The sequence below is a fragment of the Choloepus didactylus genome, chromosome 19, assembly GCF_015220235.1.
Source record: "Choloepus didactylus isolate mChoDid1 chromosome 19, mChoDid1.pri, whole genome shotgun sequence".
Classification (NCBI taxonomy): Eukaryota; Metazoa; Chordata; class Mammalia; order Pilosa; family Megalonychidae; genus Choloepus; species Choloepus didactylus.
In genome coordinates, this window is record NC_051325.1 from 53,874,828 (window position 1) to 53,892,864 (window position 18,037).

The 18,037-nt window shown below is 38.1% G+C and overlaps 1 protein-coding gene across 1 annotated transcript; it reads left to right on the forward strand.

Moving 5' to 3' along the window:
• The first annotated feature begins 242 nt into the window (after positions 1-242).
• On the forward strand, positions 243-17,771 carry PARD6B (par-6 family cell polarity regulator beta). Its single transcript, XM_037812101.1, has 3 exons — positions 243-1,409; positions 5,841-6,063; positions 14,406-17,771. Exons 1-3 carry the CDS (start codon positions 1,344-1,346, stop codon positions 15,230-15,232), a joined length of 1,116 nt encoding a protein of 371 aa, XP_037668029.1. The 5' UTR covers positions 243-1,343; the 3' UTR covers positions 15,233-17,771.
• The last annotated feature ends 266 nt before the right edge of the window (positions 17,772-18,037 follow it).

An 18,037-nucleotide genomic window follows, 5' to 3' on the forward strand; every position in this document is an offset into this window, starting at 1 on the left:
GACGACTCGGCTTTTTGTTCCTGAAGGGACAGAGCTGGGTCACCCTGGGCAACAGACACAACCTAGAGGCTGTCATTCTTTGAGAAAACAGCAAATGGCCAAGAAATGGCTTGAGGAGGGGAGAGGAAGACTTCAGAGGTTTCTGTTTTGTGTGTGTCTGAGAGGGGGAGGGAGGGAGAGAAGGGGGGCAGGGCGGGAGGGGGGAAGGAAGCCCTGAAAGGCCCGCCCAGAAGCGAGCAGCCACCGGCCCAGGTCCACCCTCCTTCTTTCACGGGGCCCACTGGAACGCTCAGGACCTGACGGATTTAAGAGGCTGCAGCGAATCTCTTCGGACAAAACTAAACTAAGAGGGCCTGAGGTTCTTCCCCAGTAACTGTGGCATACTTGAAAACTTGAAATTTGCAACCAAGAGTTGCAGCCGAACGCCTAGAGGACGAGAATGGGAGAAAAGAGGTCGTTGGAAGCTGCACTACCCAAAGTGGAAGCCGGGCCGGGAACGGAGGACTCCGGCAGAGCCTCGGCAGTAGGTCGGGTCGTGTAGCCCCGTACCGCTCGCAGAACAGGCTCCCGGTGCGACCAGGACAACCAGGCGCGCACTTGCGCGTGCGCAAAAAGCCCAGCCTCCTCAGCCTTCTTCAGGTGCGCTCGCGCTTCCGGCTGGGTTCTACACTCTCTTTCCAGGGCGGAAACTCCAGGGGCCGCGCATGCGCTCTCTAGCTCTCCGGCTTAGTCGGGAGAGGAGGCCCACGGCTGCAGGTGATCCCGCCCCTCCCTCGCAAGGCAGGACCAATCGTGCGGCGACGGGCGGGATTTTCGAGAAGGCAGCCCGCCCATTCGCCGCGCGAGGCGCATATTGATTGGTTGGCGCTGCAGGCGCAGGTGCGCGCTTCCTATTGGGTGTGGGCGGTGCGTAAGCCTACGAGGATTCCTCGGAGGTTGCAGGTGAGCGCGCGCACGCGCCGCGGCTCTAGCTACGGCTCGGGTACGTGCGCGCGGGCTCGCAGCGGAGGCGCCTGAGAGCGAAGCTGCGGCGCCGTCTGCTGCGCTCCGCCCCCCACTCCACCTCCCCCATCACCGCCATCGCCTGGGCTGCGGAGGCAGGGAGGGGGGAGTCGCGTCTCCGACCGCCGCGCTGCCAGTCCGACCGTGGATTCTGCCGCGTGAAGAGCCAGCTGAGCGGAGCTCCGCGCGGAGGCCCGAGCGGCGGCCGCCCCCTTGCAGGTGTCTGTGAGGAGGCTGCCGGGCCGCAGCCGCGTTCCGAACCCGCCGGCCGCGCACTCGCTCCCCGCGCTCCTGAAGGGCGGCTCGGCCGGAGGAGGCCGCCGCGGGGCCCGGCTCTCAGCATGAACCGCAGCCACCGGCACGGGGCGGGCAGCGGCTGTCTGGGCACCATGGAGGTGAAGAGCAAGGTGCGCTGGACCCGGGCTGGGCGGAGCGGCGGGCCTGGGAGGCGAGGGACGGGCTGAGGCGCTGCCCCGGAGACTGGGACGGTGGGGTGCAAGGAAGTGGGATTCGGAGACAGAGGATAGTGGGTAATAAACTTGCTGAGAAGGGATTGGGGCGGGTTGTTGGTGATTGCTCCTGGCCCAGGTAGGAGGACCCAATGGAGCACTTAATCTCTTTCTTTAAATCGCATTTCTGTTCAGGGATGGGAGTAAGGGCCAAGGTAGACGCGAGGATGGGGGACATTTGAGTGCAGGGTGGTACAAGAAGTTTGGGGATATTCTACCTACTGGTCTAGAAGCAAAAGGTATTTGGAACATCGGGTTGTCATGTTACTCCTTCCCTGTGGTTCAGGGGTGCACGGGAGGCCAAGAAGAGAGCCTAGTGATCTAAAGAGCCCATTTAAAATTAGTTTTGATTCTTGCTAGGAATTTTTCTAGCAGTAACTTTGGTATGTATTTAATTCTTAAAATTAACACTATCACCTTACGTTTGAGTAGCACTTTATAGTTTGAGTCTGGATGCTCTTTTCATTCCATCGTTCTGCCTTTTAACATCAAGTGCTTTCACCCTTGACCAAAGGCATGCCAGTCTGGTGATAATTACCTCGGTATCAACCGAATTCCTAAATTGCAAGGCTCAGTAAGCAGAGTAGTCTGCAGGGATTAGTTAGGGAATGCATTCCAAAACAGGTTTTGAACTGGAATTTGAAGGTGATCGGCAGCTGCGGGAGCATTTTCAGCAAGCATTTCTTGAATTGAAGGCCAAAAGGAGTTTAGATGATCTGGTTTGAGTCACATTTTACAGTTGAGAAGACTGAGGCTCGGAAAGGTTATTACTTTTATGACAAAAAGCTTAGAGCCTTGATTAAAGCTGTTTGACGAATAACTTTTAGGCACTATAGAATATAAAAATAGAGGATATTGGCTGGGCCCTGATAACAAAGTTGAGAACACCAAAATACACAAAATAATAGGAGAAAAGTAAAAGCATATCAACTTAAAAAATAGTGATGCATCATTGAATATAAAACTGCTGAAGGAGAAGGCAAAATCAAAGAGTGATTTGAATGAAATACAGAAGAGTAAGGAAAGCTTCCTGGAGCCCAGGAGTAGAATGGGTTTTGTTGTCTGGGGTTGATAAGCAAAGTTCTGTGAATAGGTGGAACCGAGAATCACCTCAAGAATATCTACATGTATGTTTATTTTTAAACTGTATTTGTGACTTAAGAACTCATGTATCAGGATAGGCATTAGTTTCAGAAACCGTTCTGTTTAATGAGAATGGAAACAGAGCAATTTAAGAAATCTGCTCTTCCTGTGTCCTCTTTGGAACTGCTGTAGCAGTTGGGTTGAAGTGGCTTGCTGGAACTACAGGGTTAAGGTGACTCAAAATACGTAGAGCTTTTCGTCTAGCGGTCTGGTGGTAGTAGTGGTTCCATGCTCATTGGCTGAACCTTCTCGTGGTAGTTCTGTTATAAATCTAGTTTGGATTTGTGGGACTTGAGGTTAAGAAAAGAAAAACACTGATGATAGCGCATAATCTTAAAATTCAGTTTGTGGTCTTAATCTTGTTAAAAGGTTTTTAACTTTTTATCATTGGAACAATATGAATAGGGATGGATACAGTCCTCAATCTAGGTACACTGATAAATACTGTCAAGTAGTACTTTTCTTCCTAGTGCTAGGAAATGTTGAGCACTTAGGGAATGGACTCGCAGGCTTTTGGCCCTTATGCCAACTGATTTGTGAATCTTTCAGATACTAGTGTCCAAACTGTATGTTGTGTACTTGCACTACTATAGTTCACTTTTAGTGTACCATGGCTCCTTAATAGAGTATACACTGAATGAAGTGTGGTCCCACTATTATTCTGGCTGTTGATAAATAGGTACAGCATAGAGCCTGTTTCTAGTGTATCTGTAACACCTTATGTTTTAAACATTTATTGTTGATACATTTGTTTTAAATCTGTTGAATAAAACACATCATCTAAACTGCAAAAAATATTTGGACAGATTTTCTTCAGTATAGAAATCAGTAGTGTCAATTTTATTATCTTTGTGCATAGAAGGGAAAATGGTACAGATAATGAAAATAATGGATAATGCAAATGTACCTATAGTTAAATTTGTGACACTAGCTGCCATGTGATTGTTCTTTGGTAACTGATTTATCTTCCTAATTGTTTCTCTGGAGTTTTGGGGAAAGTTCTTAATCAATAATCAACATGGTGACCTTTAATAACTCTGGAACAGTCTTCAAGCCATAAAACTTCTTAATTATTCTTCATTGGCGAATAGTATATTAAAATTAAGTTTACATTTGTAGAAGTTACCAACTGATGCAGGGATGGGTAGGACAGAGTAGACCAGGCTATAAAAAGTTTTAAGTGGTTAACATAGTGAATGACTTTGTGGATAATTGTTGATTAGGTCTGAATTTTATCTCTTTTAGTGTTTTTCTTCGTGTAGTAAAAATTTCTCTAAATCCTATTTTTTGTTGCATTAATCTTAAGTGTCTGTTTTTTCCTGCCAACATTTGCAAAAGGACACAGCTACCGTGAAGCCAGTTTTCCATTGATTTTATCGTAACATTTAAGCAAGAGAAAAAATGTTGAACAAAGAATTGTCATACAAAAGTTTCAGCAAAAACGTTGAAGCCCTAAAATATTCAATTATTAGACGTTATTTCCATTCATAATATATCAGAGGAAGTGGTAAACCCTGTGGATGAATCAGCACTAGCAATGTTATGTTGTGATACCAGAATAAAGAAGATGGAGCGCAGACTATGACTTCTGATAATATCATAAGGCTGACTCTGATATGAAGGGTGTTCCCTGAGTTTTTATTTACTTTGAAATGTGAAGGTGTGACTGAACTTTTGAGGGTTTGACGTATGAGTCAACTTATTCTTGACAAACGCTAGTGTTTATGTTTCAGGAATGGGTTTTGGAAACTTAATTATTTGTTAGAGGTAAGAGGTAGTTTTGGTGAGTTTGGACTTTAATTTAAAACCAATGATTTGTGTGGGCATAAGGAAAGCAGATGAATTTCTTAGAAGTAGCAAAAGCAGTGAATCCAGATATCCCATTGGGACCTTGGGAAAATGAATCGACCTGTTTGTAAACAGTTCAAATTGTTATTTGTCTGCGTGATGCTTAAGATTCTGTCTCAGTTGTACATTTTTGTTTCTTGTTAATAATAGATATTTAGAGGAAAAACAACCTCAGTGGCCAGACACATTTGGGAAGCATTTGTTTTGATTAAACAAACAAACAAGCAAAACTGACTTAGGACTTAACCAAGCCTTTAGTTATGCTGGTCTCTGCAGTAACTCTTAAGACAGAAATTGATAGTTATGTAGCATTTCCCAAATTTATGTGTCTGGGGTACTTTTTCAGGAAGTCTCATTAACCTTTCTTAGGTTTCTGTATTTAAGGAAATGCCATGCTAGTCCCTTAGAAAGTTATACATTCTATTTCTTATAGACTGGATGAAAACAGTCCTTAGTGCTGAATAAGAGCCATTTTAGTGACTGGGCATTTGGAGAGCAGAGAAGGGACAGAGAGCTGAAATCAGAACCATGAGGATAAATATTGAGAACTGTGAGGATAAATATTGGACGTGTTGGAGGTCATCATCCTCCGTTTTTGTGATCCTGTAATACTTCTCTGATGTAATTATTCTCTGTACCCACTAATTGGTAAGCTTGTGGAGCAAACTGAGTCTTTCAATCTCTAGGGCCTAACGCTGTGCCAAGCACATAAACATTTATGGTATTAATTGGATACTTGTAGGGCATATATTCTTTTGCAGCTTTAACATAAGGAAGATGCTTCTACTCTCTAGACCTATTTCTTACACAATACATATCCATTTCTTTAGTATCTTATACCAAGAAGCTCAAAGTCCCTTTTGTATATTTTGCTGTTAATCCTTGCCACAACCTGTGAAATTGTAGTTCCTTTCATGGGGGAGGAAACTTGGCCAAAATAAAGACTTGGGCGCATCCTTCTTTGGTACCCCCTGGCCTCAGTGAGGAGAGCGCTGCTATCAGGGTCTGGTTTCCAGACAGGGTTTGAGCTGAGTCACTGTGCAGGATGGTCCCTAGTGAGGCCTGGGGACTCCAGGGATTGAGTTGGGCCTGTATCTCTTGAAGGCAGTGCTCTTCAGAGACAGCAGTAAGGAGGCACATTCCTGTGCCTTTCTTATGCAATTGTACCTCCCGCTAATGAGGTTTCTGACAATGGACTGTGTCACAGGAAATAAATCTTCTTTATGAAGGGAAATACTCACTCTGTTAATTTTTCTATGGCATGCATTTTTAAATTGGGTCTTTCTGTTGTTTATGTTTTTTTAAAAAAAAAACTTAATGTGTTTGTTATATTTATAGTTTGGAGCTGAATTTCGTCGATTTTCGCTGGAAAGATCAAAACCTGGAAAATTTGATGAGTTTTATGGATTGCTGCAGCATGTTCATAAGATACCCAATGTTGACGTTTTAATAGGCTATGCAGACATCCATGGAGACTTACTACCTATAAATAATGATGATAATTATCACAAAGCTGTTTCAACAGCCAATCCACTGCTTAGGATTTTTATACAAAAGAAGGGTAAGTACCACTGTTTAGAAAAATTGTTTTAGAAGTAGTAGTTTGTTTCTCCATTCATAGGATATACAGATTTCTTTGCCAAAAACTTAGAATAAACATTTTGTGTGAATGTTACTATGTTAACTAACCAGTAGGTTAAAACATTTTTTTATATTTTTGGTCTAATTGATATGTTTACACTTAATTGCACATTGGAAAGTTTGTGTTTTTAATCATTTTAATTTTAAGTTCTTAGATTCTTAGAAATGAGGAATTTATTGAATCTTTCACTTAATTGAATGAATTATTACCCATTCAGAAAGATATGATGGAAGGAGTATGACTTTGGAGTCAGAAGAGCATTCTAGTCTCTTTTTTTTGGTGGCAACCAACTTTCAAGTGCTATATTTACTAGTGAATGCACACATGAGGGGAAGTTAATCTTCCTGAGGCCCAATGTCTTTATCAATAGAGTGAGTATAATACCTCATACAATTACTATAACAATTAAATGAGCTAAGTACAGTGCCCTGGAGGTAGTAGGCACCCAGTAAATGTCTTCTTTCCCTCCCTTTTAGAATACTCCAACAGAAATGTATAAAAGTAGTTCAATTAATCTGGAAAGTTGGATAGCAAGTAGCTATTTTGGAGGGATGTAAACTTTGATATTAGTCTCGCAAAAAAAAGTTTGAAATAACTATTATATTCGACAAGAATTTTCAAATGTCTTTTGAGTCTAACTATTTTTTAACTTAGCCGCCTCCCCCGCGCACATGTGTGTGTTTGTGTGTGTGTGTTAATCTGAAGATGGGCAGCAGGGTAGGAATCTTTATGGTATGTGCCATTTATTCTTTCTCTTGGTCAGTGAAGTTTGGGAAGCCAGCAGAAAGCAGGGAGCCTAATGAAAGCCTTACAATGTTTGTAAACCATCTCAGAAAGAAACTTGTGAAAACTCAACTGGCTTGAAGGTGAAACTACTTCCAATCAGTTGATAAGCATTGGACCACTCCCAGGGCTTTGAAACTCCACTGATTATGTATCTTTGCTTTTCTGGGTTTGGAGGAACTAAAGTCCACCAACAAAATAAACCTCTAAGTCTAGCTTTTGTCTATATTACTTGATTATTTACAAAGTACTTTCACACACAAAAATCTCCCCAAGACCCCTGAATTGGATCTCATAGGTATTTAACAGGGGCTTGACATAATTAGAGTATACTTGAGGAAGGTTAATTTGGCTGTTAAGGATGAATTAATTGGAGTAGGCAACAGTGAACAATAGGAAGCAAGGAACAGGTGGTGAAGCAGTGAAGAGACTGGCTGGGAAGTTGCTACCCAAGGTAAAGAAAGAAGCAGTGGGAAGATAAAGTAGGAAATATTTGAGAGTCACTGCACTCAAACTGACTGGAATAGCAGTGAAGGGGAGTCCAACAAAGTATAGCTTTAAGGTTTTGACTGATGGCTGGGACAGTGCCATAAACAAGCAGAATTTGAAAGAGGGGAGGATTTGGGAAAGGAAATTATGAATTTCATTTTAGAACAAATAAGATTATGAGGCTGGTGAGTTGAATATGTCATGCAGGAAATTGGAAATGGTTGACTGAAGCTTAGGATAGTCATCTGAAGAATAGTCAGAGAGATTTGAAAGTCTGCAGAAAAGTGATCATTGAAATTGTGAGAGTAGACATAGGGTAAGGAGATATAAAGAACAGGCATAGCACCTTGGGAAGCTATGTTGAGAATGCTGGAGAAGAAAGTATGTTCATACACATGGGAGAAGGACAAAACATTTGAGTGAAACTTGTCATTTTAAACAAATAATAGTGGTTGGGAAAAAAAAAAGTTAAATAATTGTGGTTGAATAATAGGCCTTTCTTGTTACCAATCTGTTGTAATTTTCATTAATAATTTAGTTGCTGTGTGGATTGTGTATTCAAGTATAGTATGACTAGATTTAAACTACAGCTGCCTGACAAAATTTTATCGATTAACCCCTTTGCTAGCAAAATTAGGGGAGTTGGAATATACTACCACATGTTTTTGTTAATGGAATTGTAGCACTTACATGATCATGGAATTAGTCCTAGCATCTTTGAAAAGTGGTTATCTGACATCTTCTGCTATTTCTTTTTTAAATTTTTATTTATTGGGTGTTATAAATTTCCTATGTTTTTATTGAGACCTTTGAAGATTTTTGCTTTGGTGTAGAAGTAGGTTTATATGTGAACAAAAGTGGTAAAGTTTCCAGTGCAATTAATAGCCCTTAGAATTTGATTTAGAATTGAGCAGTCCATTCAGTAGAAAGATTTTTAGTTTTAAAAAAAACATAAATTCAATACAAATATGACTTCTGCATACTATGAGAAAGTGGTTCAGTTCATTCCTGCTTAAACCCCTCTGGTGGCTTCCTCACTGCAACCAAAATAAAATCTTTTCTGATATGAACTTCCCAACCTCATCTTCCTCCATTCTTCTGCTTCCTCATCACAGCTACCACATTGGCTTTCTTTCTGTCCCTTAAATTTGGTAAGATTGTTGCTATCTCTATGATTTGCACTTGCTTTTCCTAAGAACATTCCCTCCAGGTCTTCCCATGTCTGTCTCTTCATCCTTCACATCTTATTTAGCTCAAATAACAACTTTCTCAGAAGGGTCTCTTGACTACCCTAGCTAAGGCACCCCGCCCTCTCCTTTACCAGATCACTCTCTGTTGACCTAGAATTGTCTTCATGTATTCGTTTTTTTTTTTGTTTTTTTTTTTTTTTTCCTGTCTTATTTACCACTGTCCAGCACCTAAATCTGTGACCGACTGACACGGTGTGGTGTCTTTCATGTTGAACATTTTTTTTCTTCTAACAAAGCTCAACAGATGCTTGAGTAGAAAGCTGATTCTATGTATTCCTTAACAGACATTAAATTCAGGAAACTAAAGCTTGACATTAAGTATAGTTACATTTTACTGCTTAATCACAACACAATTTCTGTTTTCTTGGCTTTTAGATTCCAATTAAGGGATCAACAGGGCAGCAATTACACTTGATAATGCTACCAAGTGATTTTTTAAAAACAAGTTTCATTTCATTTAAAACCATGTGATCTTTTCAAACCTGATATACTTCACTAAAGTTTAATGAAAATTCACAATTGAATGTGTGAACTGCTTTATAGTCTGAACTTGAAGATAATATTATGTTGCATATCTTGAAAAGTCCTATATTTTATTATAATTTATTGTTAAAAGAAAAAACCACACTTGTTTCTAGGCCTATTATTGTGGGAGTGAAAACAAAACAAAAAATCTGATATCTTTAAAGTTATTTTCACAAAGGATTCCCAGGTTTTTTGCCAACTCGAACCCCCCTGTTGGAGTTTATGCTATACTGATTTACTTGGGAGAGAGAGAAGAAAAGGTACAGAATAGAGTGTTCCCTCTTGCTTCGGCTGTTACTGTGTACTAAACACATTTAGAAAATCTCTTTGTACCTTTAAAAAATACCCAAGTCATTCCTGTAGGTTTGAAATACAGCCAGGGAAATGTTTATTAAATTTAAAAGCTTCCCAGTCAGTCATGATGAGCACAAGCTCCTCACCAGATCTAATCAGAATTTCTACAGCAAAACTTATTGCTTTATCATGATTTGTTTTTGTATGACATACATCTTGGATTTATCAAAGGAGTTTGTTGGAAACACCAAGGGGCTCTGCTTTAAATATGGTCTCACTTAGGGCATGGCCTTGGGCCCAGACACCTGTAACTGGGCACTTAAATTCCGTCTTAGACCTTTGCTGTGCATTGGGCATTATTTTGTAGATGTACTTTAAAGTTACATTTTAATAAATCAGGGTTTAATTTTAAGATGGTCTAAGGGATATACATTTTAATAGTAAATTGTAAAAAATAGTTTTTAACAAAAAAAGTATGGCCCCAAAAATAAAATTTTAAAAAAGAACAAGAAATTGTGGAGTAACATTTCAGAATATGACACGAATTGCTTATGACAGAAACCTGGGTGTCATCTTTGACACATACCTATTTTTTCAGCCAGTCATCAAGTCTTTTAAAACTGTCCTCTAATTATTTTTCAAATTTGTTTCCCCCTCTCCGCTGCTTCTGCTCCAAGCCTGGCACCATCCTAAATTACTGTAGTAGTCTCCTCTGCTCCCCCTCCAGCCCTTTCTCCAGTCTGTAGTCAGTGAGCTTTGTAAAAAAGCAAATGAGATTACCATCACTCTCCTGCTTAAAGTCCTTGGTTTTCTTCCCATTGCCCTTAGGCTAAAGTCTGTAAATCTTACACATCCCAGGAGGCCCTGTTTGTCAGGTTGGCTCCTGGCATCTCTGACTCGGCTCTCCACCTCCTTTCCACCTCCCCCCCCTCCACTCTAGTTGTATTTGACTTCTACGTATTTGTTGTATCTTGTACCTGTAATGTTCTCCCCTCTCTTTTACCTGACTAACTCCTGTCCCCTTTTTTTCCAGTCTCGGTGTAAACCTCCCTTTCCTCGAAGCCGTCCATTACCTTGCAAACCATGTTAGGTGCCCTTATATGTGCTCCCACAGCACAGTGCACATCACACTGTAATAATTTTAACTCTTTGGAATTATTTTTTAATTGCCATCTTTTAGACTATAAGCAGGCTCCATATCTCTTGTTCACTGAGTTTGTGCCACAGAGCACAATGCCTGGCACATAGTAGGTATCCAGTAAATATTTGGCAATTGATTTTTCTTATAACAGGAAATGAAGGGATCTGCAAAATTTGATTGTTGCTTTAAGCGATGTTTACTCCTTTTAAGGTTGCCAAATCTATTTCATTTGACCATTTTGGATTAGAACAGGGGTTGGCACACTGAGGCCCTTAGCCTGCTAGCTATTTTTGTAAATAAAGTTTTACTGGAAAACATCTAAGCTCATTCATTAACATATAGCTCATTCCTTATTGTCTGGCTGCTTCGTGACAGACTGTATGGTTTGCAGTGCCTAAAATATTTACTCCATGGCTCTTGACCCAGAATGTTTAAAAAAACTATTTCATTCATCCCTGTCTTCCTACTGAACTTGAAATGGAACATAATCTTCTTTCTTGATGATTCTATTATGAACTATTGTTTTGTTACTGTGCTGATGCTGATGGGGTTTATATAAATCTGTTTTTTTTTTTTTTCAGATTTGCTTTTTACTCACCGTAAGCTTTTGTTTCTTCTATCCGTACCTGCCACTCACTAGTGGACCTTCACCCTGTTCTGAATTTGTAACATATAACCCTCTGTGGGCTAAGAAATGAGTTAACCAGGCTTTTCAGAATTAACGTTTGAAGAGTGAGAGGTTTAGGGGGAGGACCTGCAGGCTCCTCTGTGAATAAAGCAGAGGAGCTTATTTGTGTGTAAAGAAGTGAGACGTCTAATTTGGCTCTTCAGAGGCCTTCTAGGTGGGTGCTTGTCCTAGTTAGCTGAGATTGTCGACCGAGGCTTGGGATAAGTGAGGTAGTGCTGTACAAGCCTGCATCACATACTGTTGCATAATAAGCCTGGGTTTATTCAAGTGGTAGTTTCCTATGAGTCAAGTTTCCAAACTTTACATCTCATTCTGAGTTTAGTGCTCTGATACACATACTCGGTAGAAAGTCAGCTTCCGTTCCCTGTGGACGTTCACCTTTACACTTTAAACTAACACCCTGTTCCCTGGCTTTCTGCCAAAATATTTTTTTTTCCCAGTGGCTGGAAACTGATTAGCTAGATGGGAGAACAAAGGTGCCTTTGTACTGGGGCATATTGCTTTTGGGAATTTAGCAGTGAGAATTCAAACTGAGTCTGGATGCCTTGCCAAATTATGCAGATTTAGGGTTTTTTTGGTTGGGTTTCCCATGAGTAGGTATGTAGGCAACTTCTGTTTGTGTGGCCTGGAATTTCCTTTATAAATGTTATATAGGCTTTCATTATGGATTGCTTTAAAACAAAAATGTTTAATTTTGAGAAAACCTATTCAGTAGAAGACTATTCTTGATAGGTTTCAGAAAAATTCGCCAGAAAGATTCTTGCATCAGTGGATTTATTTTTAAAGCCAAATTATACATACGGTTCTGTCTCTGTAAGAACACAGTATAAATACTTGATCTATAAATGAAGACAAAGAGTATCCTTAGGGGGGGAAATACCAAAAAAAAAAAAATACCACCCATCTTTATGTTGATCTGAAACTAGTTTTTGAAGGGTATTCGAGCAGCATCAGAAAAGAATCGTAATGATCTCCAGACTCTGATACCCATTGGACACCTCACATTCATTATGGGAACTTGGAAGGTACAGCCCTAGTAAGAAAAACCTGGATTCCAGTCCTTTCTTTGTAACTTTTTTTTACCCGTAATTTCCTGGTCTATAAGGTGAAGATGATAATGGCTTCCCAATAGGAAGGTTTGGGGATGAAACAGAGATTACAAACTGAAGTGCTGTATAAATGCAAGATAGTAGTATTATTTATAGCAGTAATTGAGGCTAGAATTTTGAACTAGATCTTTTTGGAGGGCCTTTTATCTCTTTTATTCTCAATGACTTACTTTATTATCCTTAAAAATTCTGACTCTTCAGTTTCCATTTTAATTAGTCTCTAACAACCGAAGTAGGGGAAATGTTAAGTTTAAACAAATTAATATTTAGCATTCTGTCCCCATTCCTGTTGTTTTTGAAAATGTAATCTCATCTTTTGTTCCTGCTATTAATTTCACTTCCTTTTCTGTCTCTTATTCTCTGATTAGATTTTTTGTTTATGGACTGTCTTCCTTTAGCCATATGATTTAACCATGTCTGGTTTTAGGTGTCCTGTTTTCCCTTAGCTTACATCAGAGATTATAAATTAGTGGATTGAGGAATGAATTCAACCCCTGGATGTGTTATTTGGCCCAAACAGATTTTTTTATTTAGTTCCTTTTTTATTAAGTATCAACATTTAAAAATGGAAAGTTTTAACTAAAAACTTAGTTTTCTGGCATCTCTTGAAAATGGTTTGGCCACACAAATTCCTATAGTCCATGAGAGTAAAGCCTGCCTGGAGTTGAGGAGCAGCTGTGCCATTTAAATGGGGTATAGGTTCTGCAGTTTGCCAAAGTCCTTACCACTCCCTGTCGTCTGGGTCATTGACACTGAGAGGGGATGTCATTGCATTTACTGGTTTTTTTGTTTTTTGTTTTTTACACAGTAAAAAAGAGAGTTAAAGTGGGAAAATGAAGGATTAAGAACTCCCCCAGAATACTGGGGACGGGGGGTGATTTGTGGACGTAAAGACCAAAACTCCTAAGTAGTTGGTATGCTCCAGGTTCACTTTTAATGATATTCTCTGCCCAGCCCCTAAGATAGTTATTTGAGTTTGTTCTTTTCATTTAATTTACCTTGGGAAGCAAAAGTGTCCCATTTCATGAGTTGAATATGATAAATATGCGAATAGGAGGTATTTTAAACAAGTAAAGGAAAAATACATTTTAAGTAGCTTGTTAAAAATAAGTAGGATTTAACAGAATTTCATTTGTCATAGTTAATGTTTTATTTATTTGTTTCCAGAAAAGGTAAAATCCTGTAACTTTTTCTGGTGGGGAGAACTGTACTAGGGTAATTGACATACAAATTTTTTTCAAACGTTTTTTACTGTCCCCCATAGTAGGAAATCTGTTTTGTAATGTAACAAATGTGTGTTGCATGTGATAATAAAACAGTGAACAAGATAGTTAATGATCATTCTGAATTCTGTTTTTTATGTTTTAATATTTTATCAGAAACACTACTGGCTGTGTCATGTTAGTGTCAGGTATTAAATGCAATAAAATTATTTAAGTTAGAGGTAAAAACAAAATTTCTTTTACATTAAAAAAAAAAAGGCACCAGTAAGGCATTCTCATTGGGAAAGAAAAAAAAAAAAAACCTTGAGGAATATTTCTGAAGCAAAGATAACCCATAGCTGCTTCAATCCTACTTCTCTCTCTAATGTTACCAATTTTTTTTTTTGCCCCTTCCAAATCTTTTTTAATCTTTATTGTGTTTCCAATCTGTTGTTATTGTATAGTCCTACCACTTATGCTTTATTAAGTGCAAGTGCCTATTATTGATCTTCTAGACATTTTTAATTTAAAAGTCATTGAGCTTTATCAGATTTAACTTTGGTATTTGGTAATTTTGTGTTGTGTACTTGAGAGGGCCACCTAGTGGTTTTTTCCTGGTATAACATTTTATTACTGTAGTATATTACGATGGATTCAAATAATCTAACTAGTTTGTTTATATATCAAATGCATTTGAATTATCCTTTCTGTACAGATTTAACTGCAGATAAATAGGTGTTTTACAGCATTCTATAATTATTTTATTTTATTTTTAAACAGAAGAAGCAGACTACAGTGCCTTTGGTACAGACACACTAATAAAGAAGAAGAATGTTTTAACCAATGTATTGCGTCCTGACAACCATAGAAAAAAGCCACATATAGTCATTAGTATGCCACAAGACTTCAGACCGGTGTCTTCTATTATAGATGTGGATATTCTCCCAGAAACACATCGTAGGGTTCGTCTTTACAAATATGGCACAGAGAAACCCCTAGGATTCTACATCCGGGATGGCTCCAGTGTAAGGGTAACACCACATGGCTTAGAGAAGGTCCCAGGGATCTTTATATCCAGGCTGGTCCCAGGAGGTCTGGCTCAAAGCACAGGACTATTAGCTGTTAATGATGAAGTCTTAGAAGTTAACGGCATAGAAGTTTCAGGGAAGAGTCTTGATCAAGTAACAGACATGATGATTGCAAACAGTCGCAACCTCATCATAACAGTGAGACCAGCAAACCAGAGAAATAACATCGTTAGGAACAGTCGGACTTCTGGCAGCTCTGGCCAGTCTCTTGACAATAGCCTTCTTGGCTATCCACAGCAGATGGAACCAAACTTTGAGCCAGAGGATGAGGACAGTGAGGAAGATGACATTGTTATTGAAGACAATGGAGTGCCACAACAGATTCCCAAAGCTGTTCCTACTACTGAGAACCTGGAATCAACACAAATAGAACTCAGTTTTGATTCTGGACCGAATGGTTTTATTCCTTCTAATGAAGTGAACTTGGCATCGATAGCAAGTGGCACAAACACAGAATTTGAAACATGTGCTTCAGATCAAAAACTCTTAGAAGAAGATGGAACAATCATAACATTATGAAACCACTCGCTGAATGTGTTGTGAGTGAGAATGCCATGGGGGCTTGTAAATTTGGCTAGTTTAAAGCATATATACCTCTGAACCTGGAACCTGGAATAGGCATGAAGAAAAAAATATTGCAAGCTTGCAATGTTATTAAAACAATAGTTTGATAATTGCTAATGTAATCGTTGGTGGATCAGAGGTAAACTTAAGTTTAAAACAAAGGGGCCTTTGCTAATGAAATTATGTGCTTTTGCTATTCTGTCTATGGAAAATGGGATGTTAGAGCACACTTTCAGAATTATGTGAGAGGACTAGATCATTTCTGTTTGAAGTGGTTGCATATTTAACCTGCTGTGCAGAGCCCAGTTAATTTTTCCTTTAACTATTTTTTTAAAGTTCTAATGTGAAGAAGTCTGAATGTATCTTTTCTGGTACCTTGGGGACCTCAGCTCTTATGTTCCCAGTATTTTATTTTAATTTCTTAATGTTTCACTGTTGTTAATTGTAACAAATTATTTTCTGCAATGCATTTGTTTTTAATTTCTAAGAAATCAAACCAATTGTTTTTAAAATTAGATCCCACATTATAAAGCATTGAAGCTATGTTCTTGATTTATGAAGCTCTATAACATTTGTTCAAGTTGGTGTTTGTCCATCCTGTAGCTTAAAATTTACAAACTAATTCCTCATAGGTATAATTTATATTTTAAAAGGCAATTCCATTGACTCGGATAATGTGGGAGACTCTCTCGTTTAACCTAGTCTTGTCCTTATTCCCAAACTCACTGGAAAACATTCCTTTTGTTTGTGTGCGTGTGTGTGTGTTTTGTTGGTGTGTTTTTATATTCTTTTAATGTATTCAAGTCATGTGAATTGTTTTGGATAAAAAAAAGCACCCAAACTAAGAGAATTTTACACACAGGACAAACTTGTGCACTTTTTTTATACAAAACATTTGGGTTGTTTTCAATGGGATTTCTAGGAACTCGGCCTCCACTTTATGAGAAATATGTGGTATTCACCTTTGAGAGGTAGAGTTTATCACTATTAATTTTATGAGGCTATTTATTACTTTCCAATGCCTCCACTTAGAAAAAGTTAAGAGTAAGGCTGCTAACTTTCATTCTTTGGTATGTATCATTGTACAATGTGCACAAGTACTACAGTATACTTGTAAATAGAACAGAATATTATGACTACATAAGTTCATTCTGGCTTATGGATATTTCTCCCAGAGTTATTTATTAATTAATTTTATGGTAGGACTAGTATGGATACCTTATAATGATCATGTGCTGTTCAAGCAATGAAGAATCAAATGACTCCGTTTTGAAGGATATTTCTATATGGTAAAAATATATGAAGAAGTAAAGTCTTGAAGATCACTTGATTCAAAATACATTTAAATGTATCTTGTTCACATTACCACTAAACATATTAATCACTAAACTATTAACTGAATGCACAATATTATGTAATACAGTGTAGTTTTTGTTGAATTCACTGAAGTTCTTCCATTCATATACCACTTTTTAATGGCATTCCAGCTTTAACATTCTGCGAGTCTTATAAATTTGACTCTGGAATGGCAAAATAACATTAGTATGTAGAAGGTTAAATTTCATTTATAATATAATTGGTGCAGGGGTTTCAACATTTTAAGTAAAAATACTTTCACATACTACCTCTCTTTTTTTTTAAACAAAGTTTTAACATAAAAGGTTTTCTTTTGAAAAAAATACTTTAGGGCTTGACTTTTTGTACAAATTTTAATTGTAAAATTCAAATGTATCTTGTATGTATTCATGAAAATGAAAATCAAAGCTGCTAGTACTTTTAATCTTCTAAGAGTATGTCAGTGGAGTTTTCAAATAGATCTCTGTCACTTAAATTATTGGTGAAATAATTGATCTAGACATATTGTAAAGCCAATAGATTTTGGTTATACAATAAAACATAAATTCGGTTAGTAGTCTGAATCAATTATTTTATGTGAACCTCAATAACAAAAATCTGTATTCAGCATAAAATCTTATAGTACTAAATGTCAAGCCTAACTGTGAATTTTATTTTGTGTCTTAAGTAAATTTATGATAATGTTCTCATGAGCTATTGATAAAATATATGTACTTTTGTGAATTACAAATTTTCTAATTAAATTTTACATGCTACAACATGATTTTTACATGAATGATACTTTGTTTAAACTATCAAATGTCAGTATTTTACTACAATTTTATTATAAAATGTGCATTATCACTAAATGAACTTTGATTTTAAAAAATCAAATTAGCTTTAGTTGTATATTCTTTTTTACAAATAAAGATAGACTTGTATAAAGGCTACTTTCTTGTTTGAAAATATATGGAAATTTAGCCAACAAATATTTACCAGGCACCATTATATAAAGTGGGTAGGGAGAAAATTGCTAAGTTATAACAAGCTTCTCTAAATTTTTTTTTAAAGCAGTGTTACTGAGATATATTCACATACCATACAATCCATCCAAAGTGTACAATCAGTGGCTTTTAGTATAATCAGAGTTGTGCATTCATCACCACAATCAATTTTAGAACATTTTCATTATTCCTAAAAGAAAAACTCCATACCCCTTAGCAGCCACCTCTCAATCCCTCTATCCTTTCCCAGCCCTACACAACCACTAATCTAATTGTCTCTACAAGTTTGTTTTTATTTACACTTTATATAAATGGAATCATACAATATCTTGTACTTTTTGCCTGGTTTCTTTCATTTAGTATAATGTTACCTTTTTAAAAAATTAGAGAAGTTGTAAGTTTATAGAAAACACTACTGTTA